At 45.7% G+C, this 19127-nt stretch overlaps 1 protein-coding gene across 12 annotated transcripts in view; it reads left to right on the top strand.

Moving 5' to 3' along the window:
* ZNF418 (zinc finger protein 418) overlaps nt 1-19127 on the top strand; it is a 36133-nt gene that overhangs the window by 10807 nt on the left and 6199 nt on the right. For 4 of the 12 annotated variants that reach the window (XM_054541269.2, XM_054541270.2, XM_054541275.2 and 1 more), the window contains 4 exons: nt 593-805; nt 2679-2808; nt 5257-7600; nt 14857-17003. In XM_054541269.2, coding sequence (XP_054397244.2) covers nt 740-805; nt 2679-2808; nt 5257-7070 — 2010 coding nt within the window. In that variant the 5' untranslated portion in view covers nt 593-739 and the 3' untranslated portion in view covers nt 7071-7600; nt 14857-17003. Of the gene's footprint in view, nt 1-592; nt 910-2678; nt 2809-5256; nt 7601-14856; nt 17004-19127 lie in introns of those variants that run through there. The other 8 variants (XM_054541272.2, XM_054541274.2, XM_054541276.2 and 5 more) reach the window with 8 other exon arrangements.

Below are 19127 nucleotides of genomic sequence, written 5' to 3'. Positions count from 1 at the left end.
TTTTTGGTCTTATCATCTGCAGTGATGGAAGCTGCATTGACTGAGATGAGCACATAGTTAGTAGGTATAATATTCATTGGGGATATGAAGAGTGTTGTTTTGACCATGTTAAGAGTCTGAGGTAGTTTAGCCTCCATTATGACATTGACACACTTCAAATTTTCATGGTAAATCTTTTGTGGGGGCCAGGAAGGGGTGGTTGCAGGCTGAGGGCTGAATTTCTTGCTTGGGGCCCTGGCTGACATTGCCACAGGAGAAGGAGGCAAGGGCTCATGAAGATAGGGTATGTCAGACAACATGGTTTGTCAGGGGGCATAGACTTCCAAGGGTAGAATAGATAAGAGATGTAAGCAGAAGCACAGAAATAATTGAAGGAAGATGACACTTGCGCCAAGGCTGGTACTTATTCACCACTCTGTGGACTCACCAAGATTTTGAGAAAACTTTGTTGGTGCTTGGGGGTTTTCATTCGGCCTGGTGGATATATGCTCAGGGTAAATTTGGTTATCTGTGACAGACATTAGGCCTGACGTGGACAGCTGATGGGCTGGGATTTTATTTATTTTTTTCTTTTGTTTTCCACTTTTCTTAGATCATTCTCCATAACAAGGGAGTGGGATTTAAATGACTAGGTGGACAGAGGAAAGTCGTCATTGTAGAGGGGTCACCAAGTGCAACACAAGTGGAATAAGGCCATGGATATCTAAAGCCCCACCTGGTTCTGTGGGAGTGTGGAGCCATGCAAGAAGGACTTCATAGAATGACTTGGGACTGCATTGCTATTGGGAGCCATGAGAATTCTGTGGTAATATTGGATCCTGTTTGAATTTGCCAAGCATACTCTGCATTCTGTCAGCCACACTGTGGCATAAGGCCGAAAATGAAAGCCCAATGTGATGTGCAACCTTGGTGTGTGGTGATACTGTATGACCTCAAATGGCCTGAGCACAAATCCCCTTCCCACTCTGTTCTATTGGATAATGTATCCTGGCCTAACAACCCTTTTCATTAAGGGATCAGGCACAGTTTCTGGTTATTATACTTTGTACTGGGTTTCAATTCCATTTCTACTCAGGATTATTTAAGGAAGTCAGTGGCACCCTCCTGAGAAATCAGGGGCTATCACACCCTCTTCATCCTACAAAGTGTGCATAACACTGTCCCTGGTTTCCCTTTGTTGTCCACAGTGCAACCCCCATGTGGTCCTCTCTGCCAGGCTGTGAGTTATTTGATTTTGAAATTGCTGTGGATGGCATCTGTACAGTCTCAGGTGTCAATTGTTTCCCCAACACTATAACCCTAAGGGGAGAATCTCACTCAGAGCAGTAGAAGGAAAAGAAGGGGATTAAAATACTTTAAGTTGTTGGCCAGGCTTGAAGGCTCATGCTGTAATCCCAGCACTTTGGGAGGCTGAGGTGGGAGGATTACTTGAGGCCAGGAGTTTGAGATCAGCCTGGGCAACTTAGCAACACCCCATCTCTTAAAAGAAAGTGGTTGATGTTGCACATGGGTAAGATCCCATCTCCATAGAAGGCTGAGGCCTTGGGGGTAAAGGGTTTGAAGTTTCCATGAGCCATGATCACACTACTCCCCTCCAGCTTGGGCGACCAAAGGAGAACCTGACTAAAAGAAACCAAAACTGTAATTTGTGTTAAGGCTCAAAAGAAGCTGATGGTTGGGGGATGTCACGTTGGGGTGGCCATGACATGTGCCTATGCTGTCTAAAGAATGATGTGTAAGGCCGGGCGTGATGGCTTATGCCTATAATCCCAGCACTATGGGAGGCCGAGGTGGGTGGATCACCTGAGATCAGGAGTTTGAGTTCACCCTAGCCAACATGGTGAAGCCCCATTTCTACTAAAAATACAAAAATTAGCCAGGTGTGTTGGTGGGTGCCTGTAATCCCAGTTACTTGGGAGGCTGAGGCAGGAAAATTGCTTGAACCTGGGAGGTGGAGGTTGCAGTGAGCTAAACTGCACTCTAGCCTGGGCAACAAGAGTGAGACTCCATCTCAGAAAAAAAAGAAGGATGTGTATTTAGAGACGGAATATGTCTAATGGACCCAGGCAACTGCACTGGGCTTTATGTGAGCTTGGATATACCACAGGCATTAGCTGTCAGGAGGGGGTGAACCCTTTTATGTTAAGAGCACAGCATAGCCGGGCACGGTGGCTCACGCCTATAATCCCAACACTTTGGGAGACTGAGGCGGGTGGATCATGAGGTCAGGAGTTCAAGACTAGCCTGGCCAAGATGGTGAAACCCTGTCTATACTAAAAATACAAAAATGAGCCAGAAGTGGTGGTGGGTGCCTATAATCCCAGCTACTCGGAAGGCTGAGGCAGAGAATTGCTTGAACCCAGAAGGCAGAGGTTGCAGTGAGCTGAGGTCATGCCACTGCACTCCAGCCTGGGTGACAGAGCGAGACTGTGTCTCAAAAAAAAAAAAAAAAAAACAAGCACAGCATAGATCCCTACTTTTCCCCTGCTTCTTAATTGCTGATGGCTATACTGAGTGACCAGTGGGCCCACGAAGAGACAAAGGCACCAGTGGACTAGTTTCTCCTCTGTGCTGAGGATCTTGGGAGGAGGATGGGCGAGGGGGTGGGGGTGTGGGAGAGGTGGATTGTGGTACCTCAGCATAGGAGCTGTTTGTGGTTTCATCTGTCACCATCATAGCAGGGCACTGTGGCATTTGAAGATGTGGCTGTGAACTTTTCCCAGGAGGAATGGAGTCTCCTTAGTGAGGTTCAGAGATGCCTTTACCATGACGTGATGCTGGAGAACTGGGTACTTATATCCTCCCTGGGTAAGTTCCTTACACCCTACCCTATTTCCTGAATAGATCTCTGCCCCTCCCCTTTTTTCCCATTGGCAAGACTGTCTTTATCATGTCAGGACCATGAGCACAGCTTCCTTCCCCACTTCTCTGGGTAGGTTTTGTGGTTGGTAGGTCTGAGGTTTGTGTACTGCCTTTTCTCCTTGAGCAGCCCCAATACCTGCTTTGCTGCAGACTCTCAGGGAAGGAGTCAGAGTCAGGTGTCTCGTAGTCAATCTAATGCATTTCACCTTGCATGTCCCCGCGTTGCTGTTTGACTTTGTCCAGATCTGAGACGCCTGTGTGTCCAGGTTCTACTTCCTTCCTTTAGCTGACATTACTTGATGCCTGCCTGTGGCAGGAATTGCCATCACTCATGTTGTCACTGCCTACATAGACCCAAAGGCAAGACCCTCCTTAGAAATTCTGTTTTTAGGCCAGTTGCGGTGGCTCACACCTGTAATCCCAGCACTTTGGGAGGCTGAGGCGGGTGGATCACGAGATCAGGAGATGGAGACCATCCTGGCTAACAAGGTGAAACCCTGTCTCCACTAAAAAATACAAAAAAATTAGCTGGGCGTGGTGGTGGGCGCCTGTAGTCCCAGCTACTAGGGAGGCTGAGGTAGGAGAATGGCGTGAACCTGGGAGGCGGAGCTTGCAGTGAGCTGAGATCGCACCACTGCACTGCAGCCTGAGCAACAGAGCAAGACTCCGTCTCAAAAAAAAAAAAAAAAAAGAAATTCTGTTTTTAGTAATTAGTTTCCTTTCCTGTGTGTTATGTTTTGAACCACTGTTGCTGAAAACTACCCAGCACATATTGGCAGGAGGAAGAGGATAGGGAGTCCAGTGATGTGGCCTTTGTGACCAGCCAGCATTTCAATTTAATCAGGTGGAAATGGCCTTCCTGGCTCATCACTGTTTGCTGCCACAGAGGCTAGTTGCCCCAGTTCTGCCCTATCTTTGCCTTAGTACTTATGTCATCCAGGTTCCATGTACTTCATCATCGTGATGGTGGGATGGAGAGTCCTCAGTGCTGCAGAAGAGGCAATTGAATCCAGGCTCAGCCTGATGTGCTCAGAGAGAGCCTGTCACTGAGGAGTGGCACCTGGTGGGAGGGCATGAGTTCGAGATTTTATTCAAATCGTATCAGAAACCTATTCTATTTGACTAGTATTTTTGTGGCCAGTAGGCACTATTTCTGTCTTTTCCTCTCCATTCTTGAGAGCATCAAATTTGTCAGTTGTACACCTTGTCACTTGTACTCTGATGTCCATCCCCCAATGAATCTTCCAGTCTCTGGACTCCACATCTCACCCATTTATTTTCTCATGTTTACTTCTAGAGTGCTGTCTGATACTGGCATAAACATTGTGTATTAGCAAGTGTGTACAAATTGTGTGTGTTTTTTTTTTTTTTTTTTTTTGAGACTGAGTCTCTCTTTGTCGCCCAGGCTGGAGTGCAGTTGCGTGATCTCGGCTCACTGCAAGCTCCGCTTCCTGGGTTTATGCCATTCTCCTGCTCAGCCTCCCGAGTAGCTGAGACTACAGGTGCCCGCCACCATGCCCGACTAATTTTTTTGTATTTTAAGTAGAGATGGGGTTTCACTGTGTTAGCCAGGATGGTCTCGATCTCCTGACCTTGTGATCCACCCGCCTTGGCCTCCCAAAGTGCTGGGATTACAGGCGTGAGCCACCGCACCCGGCCAAGTGTGTGCAAATTGTTAAACTGTTCTGACCAAGAGCTGTTGTCTTGTAAATCATTTTCTTAGGCCTGTACATAGCCTTCTATATAGCATTAATATAGATAGCATTATATATTTATAATATAAATATAATAATTTATATATATAAATTATTATATATAGCATTATATACCTGTCATCAGGTAATTTCCTGCAGACAAGTGGTTTGCAAAGGAAAGAGTTATACACCAGGTGCATTGGCTTACACCTGTAATCCCAGCACTTTGGGAGGCCGATGTGGGTAGATTTCTTGAACCTGGGAGTTTGAGACCAGCCTGGGCAACAAGGTGAAACCCCACCTCTACAAAAAGTAGCTGGGCGTATTGGCCTGTGCCTGTGGTCCCAGCTACTGTGGAGGCTGAGGTGGGAGGATCACCTGAGCCCAGGAGACAGAGATTATGCCACTGCACTCTGTGCTGGGTGACAGAGTGAGATCCTGTCCCTCAAGAAGAAAAAAAAAAATTGTAGACCCTGGCTCAATTCTCTGTGTTGCATGTATGCTAATGCCCTTCATATCATGAGGCCGACATTCTGTGACCTTTATAGCCCAGTAATGATAGCCTCATCTTCCACGTGAAGCCAACTTTCTGTTCCTGCAATATTTCCGTGGAGTAATTGGTTTGTCAGACACGCTTGTGGGTGGGCTGTGCCTTCCCACCAGAGTTAACTTGAATTCATCAGCATTTTCTTGCTTTCAGGTTGTTGGTGTGGATCAGAAGATGAGGAGGCACCTTCTAAGAAGAGCATTTCTATACAAAGAGTGTCTCAGGTCAGCACTCCTGGGGCAGGTGTGTCTCCCAAGAAGGCCCACTCTTGTGAAATGTGTGGCGCAATCTTGGGAGACATTTTGCACTTGGCAGATCATCAGGGGACACATCACAAGCAGAAACTGCACAGGTGTGAGGCATGGGGGAATAAATTGTATGATAGTTCAAACCATCCGCACCAGAATCAGTACCTTGGAGAGAAACCCTATAGAAGCAGTGTTGAGGAAGCATTGTTTGTGAAGAGGTGTAAGTTCCATGTGTCAGAGGAGTCATCTGTCTTCATTCAGAGTGGAAAGGACTTTTTGCCCAGCTCAGGATTACTGCAGCAGGAGGCCACCCACACTGGGGAGAAGTCAAACAGCAAACCTGAGTGTGAGTCTTCCTTTCAGCGGGGAGATACTCATTACAGCTGTGGAGAATGCATGAAACATTCTAGCACCAAACACATATTTGTTCAACAGCAGAGACTTCCCCCTAGAGATGAATGTTATTGCTGCGAATGTGGGAAATCCTTTAGCAAATACGATAGCGTCAGTAATCATCAGAGAGTTCACACTGGGAAAAGACCTTATGAATGTGGAGAATGTGGGAAATCTTTTAGTCATAAGGGCAGCCTTGTTCAGCATCAGCGAGTTCATACTGGAGAAAGACCTTATGAGTGTGGAGAATGTGGAAAATCTTTTAGTCAAAATGGTACCCTCATTAAACATCAACGAGTTCACACTGGAGAAAGACCTTATGAGTGTGAAGAATGTGGGAAATGTTTTACTCAGAAGGGCAATCTCATTCAACATCAACGAGGTCACACTAGTGAAAGACCTTATGAGTGTGAAGAATGTGGAAAATGTTTTAGTCAAAAGGGCACCCTCACTGAACATCATCGAGTTCACACTAGAGAAAGACCTTATGAGTGTGGAGAATGTGGGAAATCTTTTAGTCGAAAGGGACACCTTAGGAACCATCAGCGAAGTCACACTGGAGAAAGACCTTACGAGTGTGGAGAATGTGGAAAATCTTTTAGTCGAAAGGGCAACCTCATTCAGCATCAGCGAAGCCACACTGGAGAAAGGCCTTATGAGTGCAGGGAGTGTAGGAAATTATTTAGGGGCAAGTCCCACCTCATTGAACACCAGAGAGTTCACACTGGAGAAAGGCCATATGAATGTAATGAGTGTGGGAAATCATTTCAAGACAGCTCTGGGTTTCGTATTCATCAGAGAGTTCACACTGGAGAAAAACCGTTTGAGTGCAGTGAATGTGGGAAGTCATTTCCTCAAAGCTGTTCCCTCCTTCGACATCAGAGAGTTCATACTGGAGAAAGGCCTTATGAATGTGGAGAATGTGGAAAGTCATTTCATCAGAGCTCTTCCCTCCTTCGACATCAGAAAACTCACACTGCAGAAAGACCTTATGAGTGCAGAGAATGTGGGAAATTCTTCTCCAGTCTCCTTGAACACAGGAGAGTTCACACTGGAGAAAGGCCTTATGAATGCAGTGAATGTGGAAAAACATTTACTCGAAGGTCTGCACATTTTAAACATCAGAGACTTCATACTCGAGGAAAGCCTTATGAGTGCAGCGAATGTGGGAAATCCTTTGCTGAAACCTTCAGTCTTACTGAACACAGGAGAGTTCACACTGGAGAAAGACCTTATGAGTGCAGTGAATGTGGAAAATCATTTCATCGAAGCTCTTCTCTCTTTCGACATCAGAGAGTTCACACAGAAAGAAGTCCTTACAAGTGAAAAGAAATTCGGGAAATTCTTCAGCTAAACCTCTGTGCATCTTCTTGATCAGAGGGTTCTTACTGGATCAGGACCTTATGAGTGTGACAAACATGGGATATTCTTTATGCAGAAGTATTGTTTTATTACATACAGAAGAGCTCCCACTGCAGAAGGGCCTCTTGAGTGCGATGAATGTGAGAAAGCCTTCCGCCTTCTGTCGTTGGATAACAGATTGTTCTCATAAGGAAAACACTGTACACATACAGGAAATATTATTTCTTGTAAAACATAACACTGGAGGAGATGCCTTATGAGGGAGCCATCTGCCTAAATTGACATACCTTCAGCATCTGCATAAACTCAATTATGTTGGAGCTGTGTGGCATTTTTCACCCTGCCAGGTTCCCTTGCCAGACTTATGACTGTCAGTTATCTGGCAAAAGCCATTTTATGTTGACCACGAGGCAGGTGTTCACCGTGCATCATTCATTCACCCCATGATGTTCTGGAAGTAAACCTTGGTTGTCTTTCGTTGGCCAGAGGAATTGGTGAGTAGTCTCAGCTGTCATTCCTTTCTCATTTCTTTCTGATGAGCGAGACCATGGATCTGTCTCAGTACTGGTCCAGAGTGGTCTTCTGTCAGCTTGAAAAGATGGACTACCTTTTTCAGGGACCTTATGGGTCTCATGTGATTTTTTTTTTTTTTTTTTTTTTTTTTTGAGACGGAGTCTCGTCTGTCGCCCAAGCTGGAGTACAGTGGCGTGATCTCAGCTCACTGCAAGCTCTGCCTCCTGGGTTCATGCCATTCGCCTGCCTCAGCCTCCCGAGTAGCTGGGAATACAGGCGCCCGCCACCATGCCTGGCTAATCTTTTGTATTTTTAGTAGAAACGGGGTTTCTCCATGTTAGCCAGGGTGGTCTCGATCTCTTAACCTTGTGATCCACCCTCCTCAGCCTCCCAAAGTGCTGAGATTACAGGCATGAGCCACTGCGCCCAGCGGGTCTCATGTGATTCTTCAGGCTCTTAAGTTCCAACCAAAGAACATTCTGCTTCCCATTGCTCTGATTCGCGCAATGAACAAGGCCTTATTGTTTAAGCTTCCTTCAATCTTAAGAGTTGTATTTACTCTTTGGGGTGGTTTGGAAACAACTGGGTTCTGGTGTCATAAAGGGGCAAACAGCTTTTGTTGGGATCACTGGACTTTGTGTGCCTCAGAGGGGACAGTATGATGACAGAATATACTGTCTCTTCACTTGTGGCATAGTTTTCATGGCTGCCCAAGGCCTCCAAAGACTCTAGAACTTTGTGGTCCTTATTTGTTGACTAGATACTCCAGTAATTTCTGGGTTTATAGATCAACCTGAGAAGGGAACAGTGTTTGTGACATCCTCTGATGCTTCTGAGATCAACACGAAAATTTTCTCTCTTTTATAAGGGATATTGCATTCTGCTCAGTACTGCTGAGGGAAATCTGTTCCCTAGGTCCTGCAATGCAGCCATGTGCCCTGATATCCAAAGTTTCGTAGGGTGGTGTCCCAGGTTATGAGATTATAACAGGAAATCATAATTTGTAGAATTTCTGCATTTATAGGCAGTGGAGGACACTGCAAGAACAGAGTTGGAATGCATGTCATCCACGTTGATTCAGTTACTATGTATGTGGTGGACTGTCAGGTACAGAAATTCTCAGAACCTCCATAATTATGAATCTTGTGTAGCTGAGGCCATTGTCAAAGGAAATAATATAAAGGATTTGTGGATTCCTGTACCCTTTCTTGGCTGTTCACCTCAAGGCAATTCCTGCATTGGCAGGAGGAAGAGGATAGGGAGAAGGGAGATCTCTTAGTCCAGTGATGTGATCTTTGTGACCAACCAGTGTTCCAATTTAATCAGGTGAAAATGGGCTTCCTGGCTTATCAGTATTTGCTGCCGCAGAGACTCATTGCCGTACTTAGGGCATGAGGAGATTTTGTATAGTTATCAGGCATTTTTGTCAAAAATAATAGAAAATCCATGTTTTCCTTTTTTTTTTTCTAAGACAAGGTGTTGCTCTGTGACCCAGGCTGGAGTACAGTGGCGAGATCATAGTTCACTGCAGCCTCAGACTCCTCAAGCAATCCTTTTCCCTCAGCCTCCCAAAGTGCTGGGATTACAGGCCTCAGCCATCATGTCCAGCCCACATTTTTCTTTTGAACCAATTCTTTAAAGCCATAATAAGGAATAAATGACATTCTATAAACTATACATATTTAAACTATACCATGTGGTAAGTTTAGACTTTCGTAGAAACCCATGAAAGTGGCTGGGCACAGTGGCTCACGCCTGTAATCCCCACACTTTGGGAGGCTGAGGTGCACAGATCACAAGGTCAGGAGATCGAGACCATCCTGGCTAACACGGTGAAACACCGTCTCTACTAAAAATACAAAAAAATTAGCCAGGCATGGTGGTGGCAGGCACCTGTAGTCTCGGCTACTCGGGAGGCTGAGGCAGGAGAATGACGTGAACCCAGGAGGCGGAGCTTGCAGTGAGCCAAGATCGCGCCACTGCACTCCAGCCTGGGTGACAGAGTGAGACTCCATCTCAAAAAAAAAAACAAACAAAAAACCCTTGAAAGTATAACTTATCCGTCGCCTTCATATTTACCTGGAGCCTATTGTTTTTTATTTCCTTTTTGCAGTCGGGGTCTCACTGTTACCTGACTGGAGTGCAGTGACATCATCATAGCTCACTGTAATCTGAAATTCCTGGGCTCAGGCAATCCTCCCACCTCAGTCTCCTGAGTAGCTGGAATCATAGGCTTGAGCCACCGTGCCTGCTTTTTTTTTTGTTTTGTTTTGTTTTTGAGACAGACTCTAACTCTGTCACCCAGCTTGGAGTAAAGTGGCGTGATCTTGGCTCACTGCAACCTCCATCTCCTGGGTTCAAGTGATTCTCCTGCCTCAGCCTCCAGAGTAGCTGGGACTTCAGGCGTGCACCAGCACACCCGGATAATGTTTGTATTTTTAGTAGATACGGAGTTTCAACATGTTGTCCAGGCTGGTCTTGAACTCCTGACCTCAAGTGATCCGCGTGTCTTGGCTTCCCAAAGTGCTGGGATTACAGGTGTGAGCCACTGCATCTGGCATTATTACTATTTTTTTTAAAGAGATGAGGCCTCCCTATATTGTCCTACCTAGAGCCTTTTCACCCAGGCTGGAATGTAGTGTCGCCATCTAGGCTCACTGCAACCTCCATCTCCCAGGTTCAAGAAATTCTCCCACCTCAGCCTCCCTATTAGCTAGGATTACAGGCGTGCACCACCACACCTGGCTAATTTTTTTTTGTATTTTTGTAGAGATGGTATTACTGTGTTGGTCAGGCTGGTCTTGAACTCCTGCCCTCAAGTGATCCGCCTGTCTCGCCCTCCCAAAGTGCTGGGATTACAGGTGTGAGCCATCGTGCATGGCTGAGCCTTTTAACAGGGTGTTTCTCTCTGCTTTCCAGACAACCATTGAATTAGTGTGCTTTAAAACAAATTAGTTTGTATTTTCTGGAATTTTATATGAATGATATCTTAAAGTATTTCCTCTTTCCATTTTTGGGTTCTCTACTGTGTCATTTATTTTGCTATTAGTGATAATATATCACTAGTTCATTCCTTTTATATTCCTGAGAAGTATGACATGCTGTGAAACATCGGTGTTTGTATATTAATCCATCTTTATATTTGAGTTGCTTCTCACTTTTGTCTGTTATAAATAATACTGATACAGATATTTGAATATAATTCTTCATATCCATATATTTCACTTCTCTTATATTAATATCTCCATGTGCAGTGTCTGAGTCACATGGTAGGTAAAACTTTTTAAGAAATACCAGGCTGGGCGTGGTGGCTTAAGTCCTGTAATCCCAGCGCTTTGGGAGGCCGAGGTGGGCGGATCAACTGAGGTATGCCTGTAATCCCAGCTACTTTGGAGGCTGAGGCAGGAGAATCACTTGAAACTGGGAGGCGGAGGTGGCAGTGGGCCGAGATTGCACCATTGCACTCCAGCCTGGGCAACAAGAGTGAAACTCCGTCTCAAAAAAAAAAAAAAAAGAAAAGAAATACCAAACTGGGCCGGGCACAGTGGCTCACACCTGTAATCCCAGCACTTTGGGAGGTCGAGGTGGGTGGATTACCTGAGGTCAGGAGTTCGAGACCAGCCTGACCAACATGGTGAAACCCCATCTCTACTAAAAATAAAAAATTAGCCGAGTATGGTGGCATGCACCTGTAGTCCCAGGTACTCAGGAGGCTGAGGCAGGAGAATTTATTGAACCCAGGAGGTGGAGGTTGCAGGGAGCCGAGATCACACCACTACGCTCCAGCCCAGGCCACAAGAGCGAAACTCTGTCTGAAAAAAAAAAAAAAAAAAAAACCAAACTGATCTAAATTAAAATGATTCCTTCCTTTTGTATTCCTACCACCAGTGTCTGAGAATTCTTACGGAGAGAGTATGGTTAGCCTTTTAAATTTTCATTTTTTAGGCCAGGTGCAGTGGCTCACGCCTGTAATCCCAGCACTTTGGGAGGCCAAGGCAGGCGAATCACGAGGTCAGGAGATCAAGACCATCCTCATGGTAAAACCCTGTCTACTAAAAATACAAAAAATAAAATAAAATAAATAAATAGCTAGGCATGGTGGCTGGTGCCTGTAGTCCCAGCACTTTGGGAGGCTGAGGCGGGCGGGTCACAAGGTCAGGAGATTGAGACCATCCTGGCTAACACAGTGAAACCCCATCTCTACTAAAAATACAAAAAATTACCCGGGCGTGGTGGGGTGTGCCACTCGCGAGGCGGAGCTTGGGGTGAGCCAAGATCGCACCACTGCACTAGATCTGGGCAACAGAGCGAGACTCCACCTCAAAAAAAAAAAAAAAAATTCATTTTTTAAATACATGGGTATTTCTTTTTAGGTAAAGTGTCTATTCATGTCTGTTGCTTCACAAAAAATGAGCTTTTGTGAAAAAAATTCACAAAAATGAATTTTATTTTCCATTACATTGAGAAATAAGAAAATAGGCCAGGCGCCCGGTGGCTCACGCATGTAATTCCAGCACTTTGGGAGAGCAAGGTGGGCAAATCACGAGGCCAGGAGATCGAGACCATCGTGGCTGACATGGTGAAACCCCGTCTCTACTAAAAATACAAAAAACAAAAAAAAAAATAGCCAGGCGTGGTGGCTGGCACCTGTAGTCCCAGCTACTCAGGATGCTGAGGCAGGAGAATGGCGTGAACCCGGGAGGCGGAGCTTGCGGTGAGCCAAGATCGCACCACTGCACTCGATCCTGGGCGACGGAGTGAGACTCCGTCTCAAAAAAAAAAAAAAAAAAAAATCATTTTTTAAATACATGGGTATTTCTTTTTAGATAAAGTGTCTATTCATGTCTGTTGCTTCACAAAAGTGAGCTTTTGTGAAAAAATTTAACAAAAATGAATTTTATTTTCCATTACATTAAGAAATAAGAAAATAGGCCAGACATGGTGGCTTAACGCCTGTAATCCCAGCACTTTGGGAGGGCAAGGCGGCAGATCACCTGAGGTCAGGAGTTTGAGACTAGCCTGACCAACATGGAGAAACCCTGTCTCTACTAAAAATACAAAATTAGGCCGGGCGCGGTGGCTCACGCCTGTAATCCCAGCACTTTGGGAGGCCGAGGCGGGCGGATCATGAGGTCAGGAGATCGAGACCATCCTGGCTAACACGGTGAAACCCCATCTCTACTAAAAATACAAAAAATTAGCTGGGTGAGGTGGCGGGCGCCTGTATGTAGTCCCAGCTACTCGGGAGGCTGAGGCAGGAGAATGGCGTGAACCCCGGAGGGCGGAGCCTGCAGTGAGCCGAGATCGCGCCACTGCACTCCAACCTGGGCGACAGCGGGACTTTGTCTCAAAAAAAAAGCAAAATTAGCCTGGTGTGGTGGCGCATGCCTGTAATCCCAGCTACTGGGGAGACTGAGGCAGGAGACTCACTTGAACCTGGGAGGCAGGGTTGTGGTGAGCCAAGATTGCGCCATTGCACTGTAGCCTGGGCAACAAGAGCGAAACTCAAGAAAAAAAAATGGTGGAGTGTGCTGGTGTGCGCCTGTAGTCCTATCTACTCAAGAGGCTGCGGCCAAAAGATCACATGAGCCTGGGAGATCAAGGCTGCTGTGAGCTATGATCACACCACCGTACTCCAGCCTGGGTGACAGAGCAAGACCTTGTCTGAAAAAAAGAAAAAATTACGTCGGACGCGGTGGCTCTTGCCTGTAATCCTAGCACTTTGGGAGGCCAAGATGGGCGGATCCCCTGAGGTCAGGAATTCAAGACTAGCCTGGCCAACCTGAAACCCCTGTCTACTAAAAATACAAAAACTAGCAGGAGGTGGTTGTGGGCACCTGTAATCCCAGCTACTTGAGAGGTTGAGGCAGGAGAATCGCTTGAACCCAGGAGGTAGAGGTTGCAGTAAGCCAAGATCATGCCATTGCACGCCAGCTGGGTGACAAGAGCAAAACTCCGTCTTAAAAAAAAAAAATTGCCGGGCGCGGTGGCTCACGCCTGTAATCCCAGCACTTTGGGAGGCCCAGGCAGGCGGATCACGAGGTCAGGAGATCGAGACCATTCTGGCTAACACAGTGAAACCCCGTCTCTACTAAAAAAAATACAAAAAATTAGCCAGGCGTGGTGGCAGGCGCCTGTAATCCCAGCTACTCAGGAGGCTGAGGCAGGAGAATAGCATGAACCCGGGAGGTGGAGCTTGCCGTGAGCCAAGATCGCACCACTGTACTCCAGCCTGGGCGACAGAGCAAGACTCGGTTCCAAAAAAATATATATATATGTGTGTATATATATGTATATATATGTATGTGTATATATATATGTATGTGTATATATATGTATATATGTATGTGTATATATATGTATGTGTATACATATGTATGTGTATACATATGTATGTGTGTGTGTGTGTATATATATATATATATATTTTTTTTTTTTGCTTCCCTTGGCATAAATGGGTTAAGTAAGTGTGTCACTAAATAGAAAAATACTCCCGTCTGCAATGAATTAGAAAGTTGCTTTTGATTCTTTATTTTTTTTTTATTTTTTTGAGACAGAGTCTCCGTCTATCTGCCCAGGCTGGAGTGGCACGATCTCAGCTCACTGCAGCCTCCGCCTCCAGGGTTCAAGTGATTCTCCTGCCTCAGCCTCCCGAGTAGCTGGGATTACAGGCATGCACCACCATACCCGGCTAATTTTTGTATTTTTAGTAGAGATGGGGTTTTACCATGTCGTTCAAGCTGGTCTCGAACTACTGACCTTGTGATGATCTGCCCGCCTCGGCCTCCCAAAGTGCTGGGATTTCAGGCATAAGCCATAGTGCCTGGCCCTTTTTTTTTCCTTTTTCTTTTTCATTTTTTTTTTTTTTTTGAGACAGTCTCACTCTGTTGCCCAGGCTGGAGTACAGTGACACAATCACAATTCACTGCAGCCTTGACCTGCTGGACTCAGGTCGTCCTCTCACCTCAGCCTCCCAAGTTGCCAGGACAGGCATGTGCCACCATGCACAGCTAATTTGTAAAATTTTTCTGTAGAGATTAGGTCTCACCATGTTGGCCAGGCTGCTCTCAAAACTCCCGAGCTCAAGGGATCTTTCCACCTTGGCCTCTCAAAATGCTAAGATTACAGGTTGAGCCAATGTGCCTGGCATGCTTTTGGTTTTTATCTTGAAATTTAACAAAGTGGTGTCCCATATATTTAAGTATCAAATGTATAACTGAATTTTCTTTCTTTTCAGGGATCTCAAGGGCATTTCCCTTTGCCCACCTCACCTTTTCATATTTGGTAAACTGTATGCATTTGCCTCCAGCCCAAGATTATAAATATGAACTGATTGTGATCTGTATGTTCTCTCATTGGGTTCAAGCATTTCCTTACAGAAGAGCCACCGTGGAAGTCATGGGTAAATATGTATTGAATTGGTAACTCCCTCTTGGAGAATTTCTTGTGAATTACACAGCAGTAGGGGAACTCATTTAACTGGAGACATAATCTCAATTTGTAAAGTGTGGCCCATTTTCTAACATTTTTATTTTGCATACCCTCTGCTGTCTTCTGGATTGATGAAACTAACAAAGAGATTAATAAAAACCCATCTTGTCATGTACAGGGACTCATGCCTTTAATTCCAGTGTTTTGGGAGACTAAGGCAAGAACATCCTTGAGGCCAGGAGTTCGACACTGTATAACAGATATATCTGACAGCAGTAACTCAAGCGCACCCTAAGAATGACCCTGTGGTCTAAGAAGAGTGTTGGTTCAGCGTTCCAAATGAAGAAATCCAGGAGTGGCCAACCTGGAGGTTTCTAAACCCCTGGCCTGTTCCTTGGAATGAGGCCCTTTGTTTTGAGCTAGGTGGAGAGTGATAAGTGAAAATACTATATAAACTGCATGCTTCTTACAAATGATAGTGGTTTTCTTGTCCAGCCTGCTGCTCCTGGACTGCCCTGTATCTAAGTCCTCAATAAACCCTATGTCTCATTTTCTTTTTTCTTTTTTTTTTTTTTTTGAGATGGAGTTTTGCTTCTGTTGCCCAGGCTGAAGTGCAATGGCGTGATCTTGGCTCACTGCAACCTCCACCTCCCGGTTCAAGCAATTCTCCTGCCTCTGCCTCCCAAGTAGCTGGGATTACAGGCATGTGCCACTACACCTGGCTAATTTTGTATTTTTAGTAGAGACGGGGTTTCTGCATTTTGATCATGGTGGTCTCGAACTCCCAACCTCAGGTGATCCGCCTGCCTTGGCCTCCCAAAGTGCTGGGATTACAGGCGTGAGCCACGCGCCTAGCCCTGTGTCTCATTTTCTAGCTCTGGCTCTCATTCAGTTCTCGAACATGGTGCCATCCTTGTTGAAGTCAATAGGGTAGGGATCAAGCATGATGGAGACCAGCCGGGCAACAGAGCATGACCCTGTCTCTACCAAAACAGCTGGGCATGGTGGCACATGCCTATAGTCCTAGCTGTGTGGGAGACTGAGGCGGGAGGATCATTTGAGCCCAGGGATTTGAGGTTACAGTGGGCCATGATTGCCCCATTGCACTCTAGCCTAGACAGCAGAGTAAGACCCTGTCTCTCACCTGGTGAAATTAACAGAAGCTTTTCATATTACTTTGCTGAAGGCTCTTAAATTGGTTTTGCTTAACCTATAAAAAACTCCTTTCAGAAAACAAGTATTCCCTTGTGAGAAAATTACCTATCAGCCCATGAGGTTGGATGGAGGATTGTATGAACTAACTTAATTCAAAGGGGATTGACCAGGCATGGTGGCTCACGCCTGTAATCCCAGCATTTTGGTAGGCTGAAGCAGGTGGATTGCCTGAGGTCAGGAGTTCGATACCAGCCTTGCCAACATGGTGAAACCTCGTCTCTTCTAAAAATCCAAAAATTAGCTGGGCATGGTGGTAGGTGTCTGTATTCCCATCTACTCTAGAGGCTGAGGCATCTTTTTATGTATTTATTTATGTTTTTGAGACATAGTCTCACTCTTGTCACCGAGGCTGGAGTGCAGTGGTGCAACCTCCGCTCACTGCAACCTCTGACTCCTGGGTCCAAGTGATTCTCTTGCCTCAACCTCCCAAGTAGCTGGGATTACAGGCGTGTGCCACCATACCTGGCTAATTTTTGTATTTTTAGTAGAGACAGGGTTTCACCATGTTGGCCAGGCTGGTCTTGAACTCCTGACCTCAGGCGAGCCACCTGCCTCAGCCTCCCAAAGTGCTAGAATTACAGGCATGAGCCACCACACCCAGCAGGAGAATCGCTTGAACCCGGGAGGCGGAGTTTGCAGTGAGCTGAGATCGCACCACTGCACTCCAGCCTGGGCGACAGAGTGAGACTCTGTCTCAAAAAAAAAAAAAAAAAAGAAGAAGAAGAATCTCATTTTGAAGCCAAAACCATCAGACTGACCATTCCAATTATGTGCTGAGCATAATTTAATCTCTTGGACATTGGTGCTAACATTTCTCTGAGGTCCTAAGCTTTTTCACCATCTACTGATGTTTCCATAGACCCACTTCTGTCAAAACTGTTTAATAATTACCTAGTCAGTGTTTTCTTGTTTTTTGCTTTTTATATTTTTTGGGGGGCGGGGGGAGACGGAGTCTCGCTCTGTCTCCCAGGCTGTAGTGCAATTGCACGATCTAGGCTTACTACAACCTCTGCCTCCTGGGTTCAAGCAGTTCTTCTGTCTCAGCCTCCCAAGTAGCTGGGACTACAGGCACGTGCCACCACGCCTGGCTAATTTTTTTTTTTTTTTTGAGATGTCTAGGCTGGAGTGCAGTGGCGTGATCTCTGCTCACTCCAATCTCTGCCTCCTGGGTTCACGTGTTTCTCCTGCCTCAGCCTCCCAAGTAGCGGGACTACAGGCACCCACTACCACGCCTGGCTAATTTTTTGTATTTTTAGTAGAGACGGGGTTTCACTGTCTTAGCCAGGATGGTCTCGATCTCCTGACCTCGTGATCTGCCCACCTTGGCCTCCCAAAGTGCTGGGATTACAGGCGTGAGCCACCACGCCCAGCCTACCTAGTCAGTATTAATAGGCTTTTGTATCTTCTAATTTACAACTGTTTCTCTCATGTAATATTAATTTTTCATGCAGAGCACTCCCTCCTCTCTTAAATCAATGATAATCACTTCCCATCAATGACATGAACTCATGGCTTTTACAAATGCCCAGTATGAAGAGATGGAGAGCACCAACTTTAAGTACTGTTTGAAATGCTTGTTCCTTAGTGCCATAAAGAAATAGCACTTGGCTGGGTGCGGTGGCTCACGCCTATAATCCCAGCACTTTGGGAGGCCGAGGTGGGAGGATCACCTGAGGTCGGGAGTTCGAGACCAGCCTGACCAACATGGAGAAACCCCATCTGTACTAAAAATACAAAATTAGCTGGGCATGGTGGCGCATGCCTGTAATCCCAGCTACTCAGGAGGCTGAGGCAGGAGAATGACTTGAACCAGGGAGACGGAGGTTGTGGTGAGCCAAGATCACGCCATTGCACTCCAGCCTGGGCAACAAGAGCGAAACTCTGTCTCAACAAAAAAGAAAAGAAATAGCACTTGAACATAAATTTAATTTCCTCAGCAATGCCATTTTTACTTTCTGCAGAAACAGTACACTCGCCAGCAGTTTTGCTGTGAGAGTACACTGAACAAAGGAGACAGGGACTCCTTTGTCCGGTTTCCACTGGCTAAATACAAATTCACATTCTGTATTTGTCCTGATTGACTAGCAACTCAGAACTTTTTTAAGAGGCAAAAACAAGAGGAAAACGAAGGAGGAATTAACTTGTGGAATGCTAAGAAAGGCAAAAACACCTTCAAATAAGGAAGATGAACAGGCTATGACAATGCTTTCTTGGACCAGTATAAACATGCCAGGGCAAATATTTAGGCTAAATTGTGGGAGCTAAGAACATAAAGTACATAAATTTCTTTTATTACGGCTAGCAGATACTTAAGAATGTTAGCACAGGTCTTTGAATAAATTTTGCTTCTAAGAGAAGTTATTATTTATTCCTAATTACATGGGAGGAAAGTCTTTGAAGAGGAACCTGTGCTTTACTTTTTACAGACTGTAGCCATCACCACTACCAAGATACCATTTATTTTATTGTTTTTTGTTTCTTTGTTTGACAGAGAGTCTCGCTGTGTCACCAGGCTGCAGTGCAATGGCGCGATCTCAGCTCACAGCAACCTCTGCCTCCTGGGTTCAAGCGATTCTCCTGCCTCAGCCTCCCGAGTAGCTGGGACTACAGGCGTGTGCCACCACACCCGGCTAATTTTTTTTTGTATTTTTAGTAGAGACGGGGTTTCACCATGTTAGCCAGGATGGTCTCAATCTCCTGACCTGGTGATCCGCCTGCCTTGGCCTCCCAAAGTTTGAGGATTACAGGCGTGAGCCGCCATGCCCAGCCTTATTGTTCTTTATAAGACTGATGTCAAATTACTAAAAGCAGTTGAATGTAAGTTAGAATATCAAGTAAAGGATACTAAGTGGGAAAAAGTGT

Source organism: Pongo abelii, chromosome 20 (genome assembly GCF_028885655.2).
Source record: "Pongo abelii isolate AG06213 chromosome 20, NHGRI_mPonAbe1-v2.0_pri, whole genome shotgun sequence".
NCBI classification, from domain to species: Eukaryota; Metazoa; Chordata; class Mammalia; order Primates; family Hominidae; genus Pongo; species Pongo abelii.
Note: the sequence above shows the minus strand (reverse complement) of the source record. Positions and strands in the feature narration are given on the sequence as shown.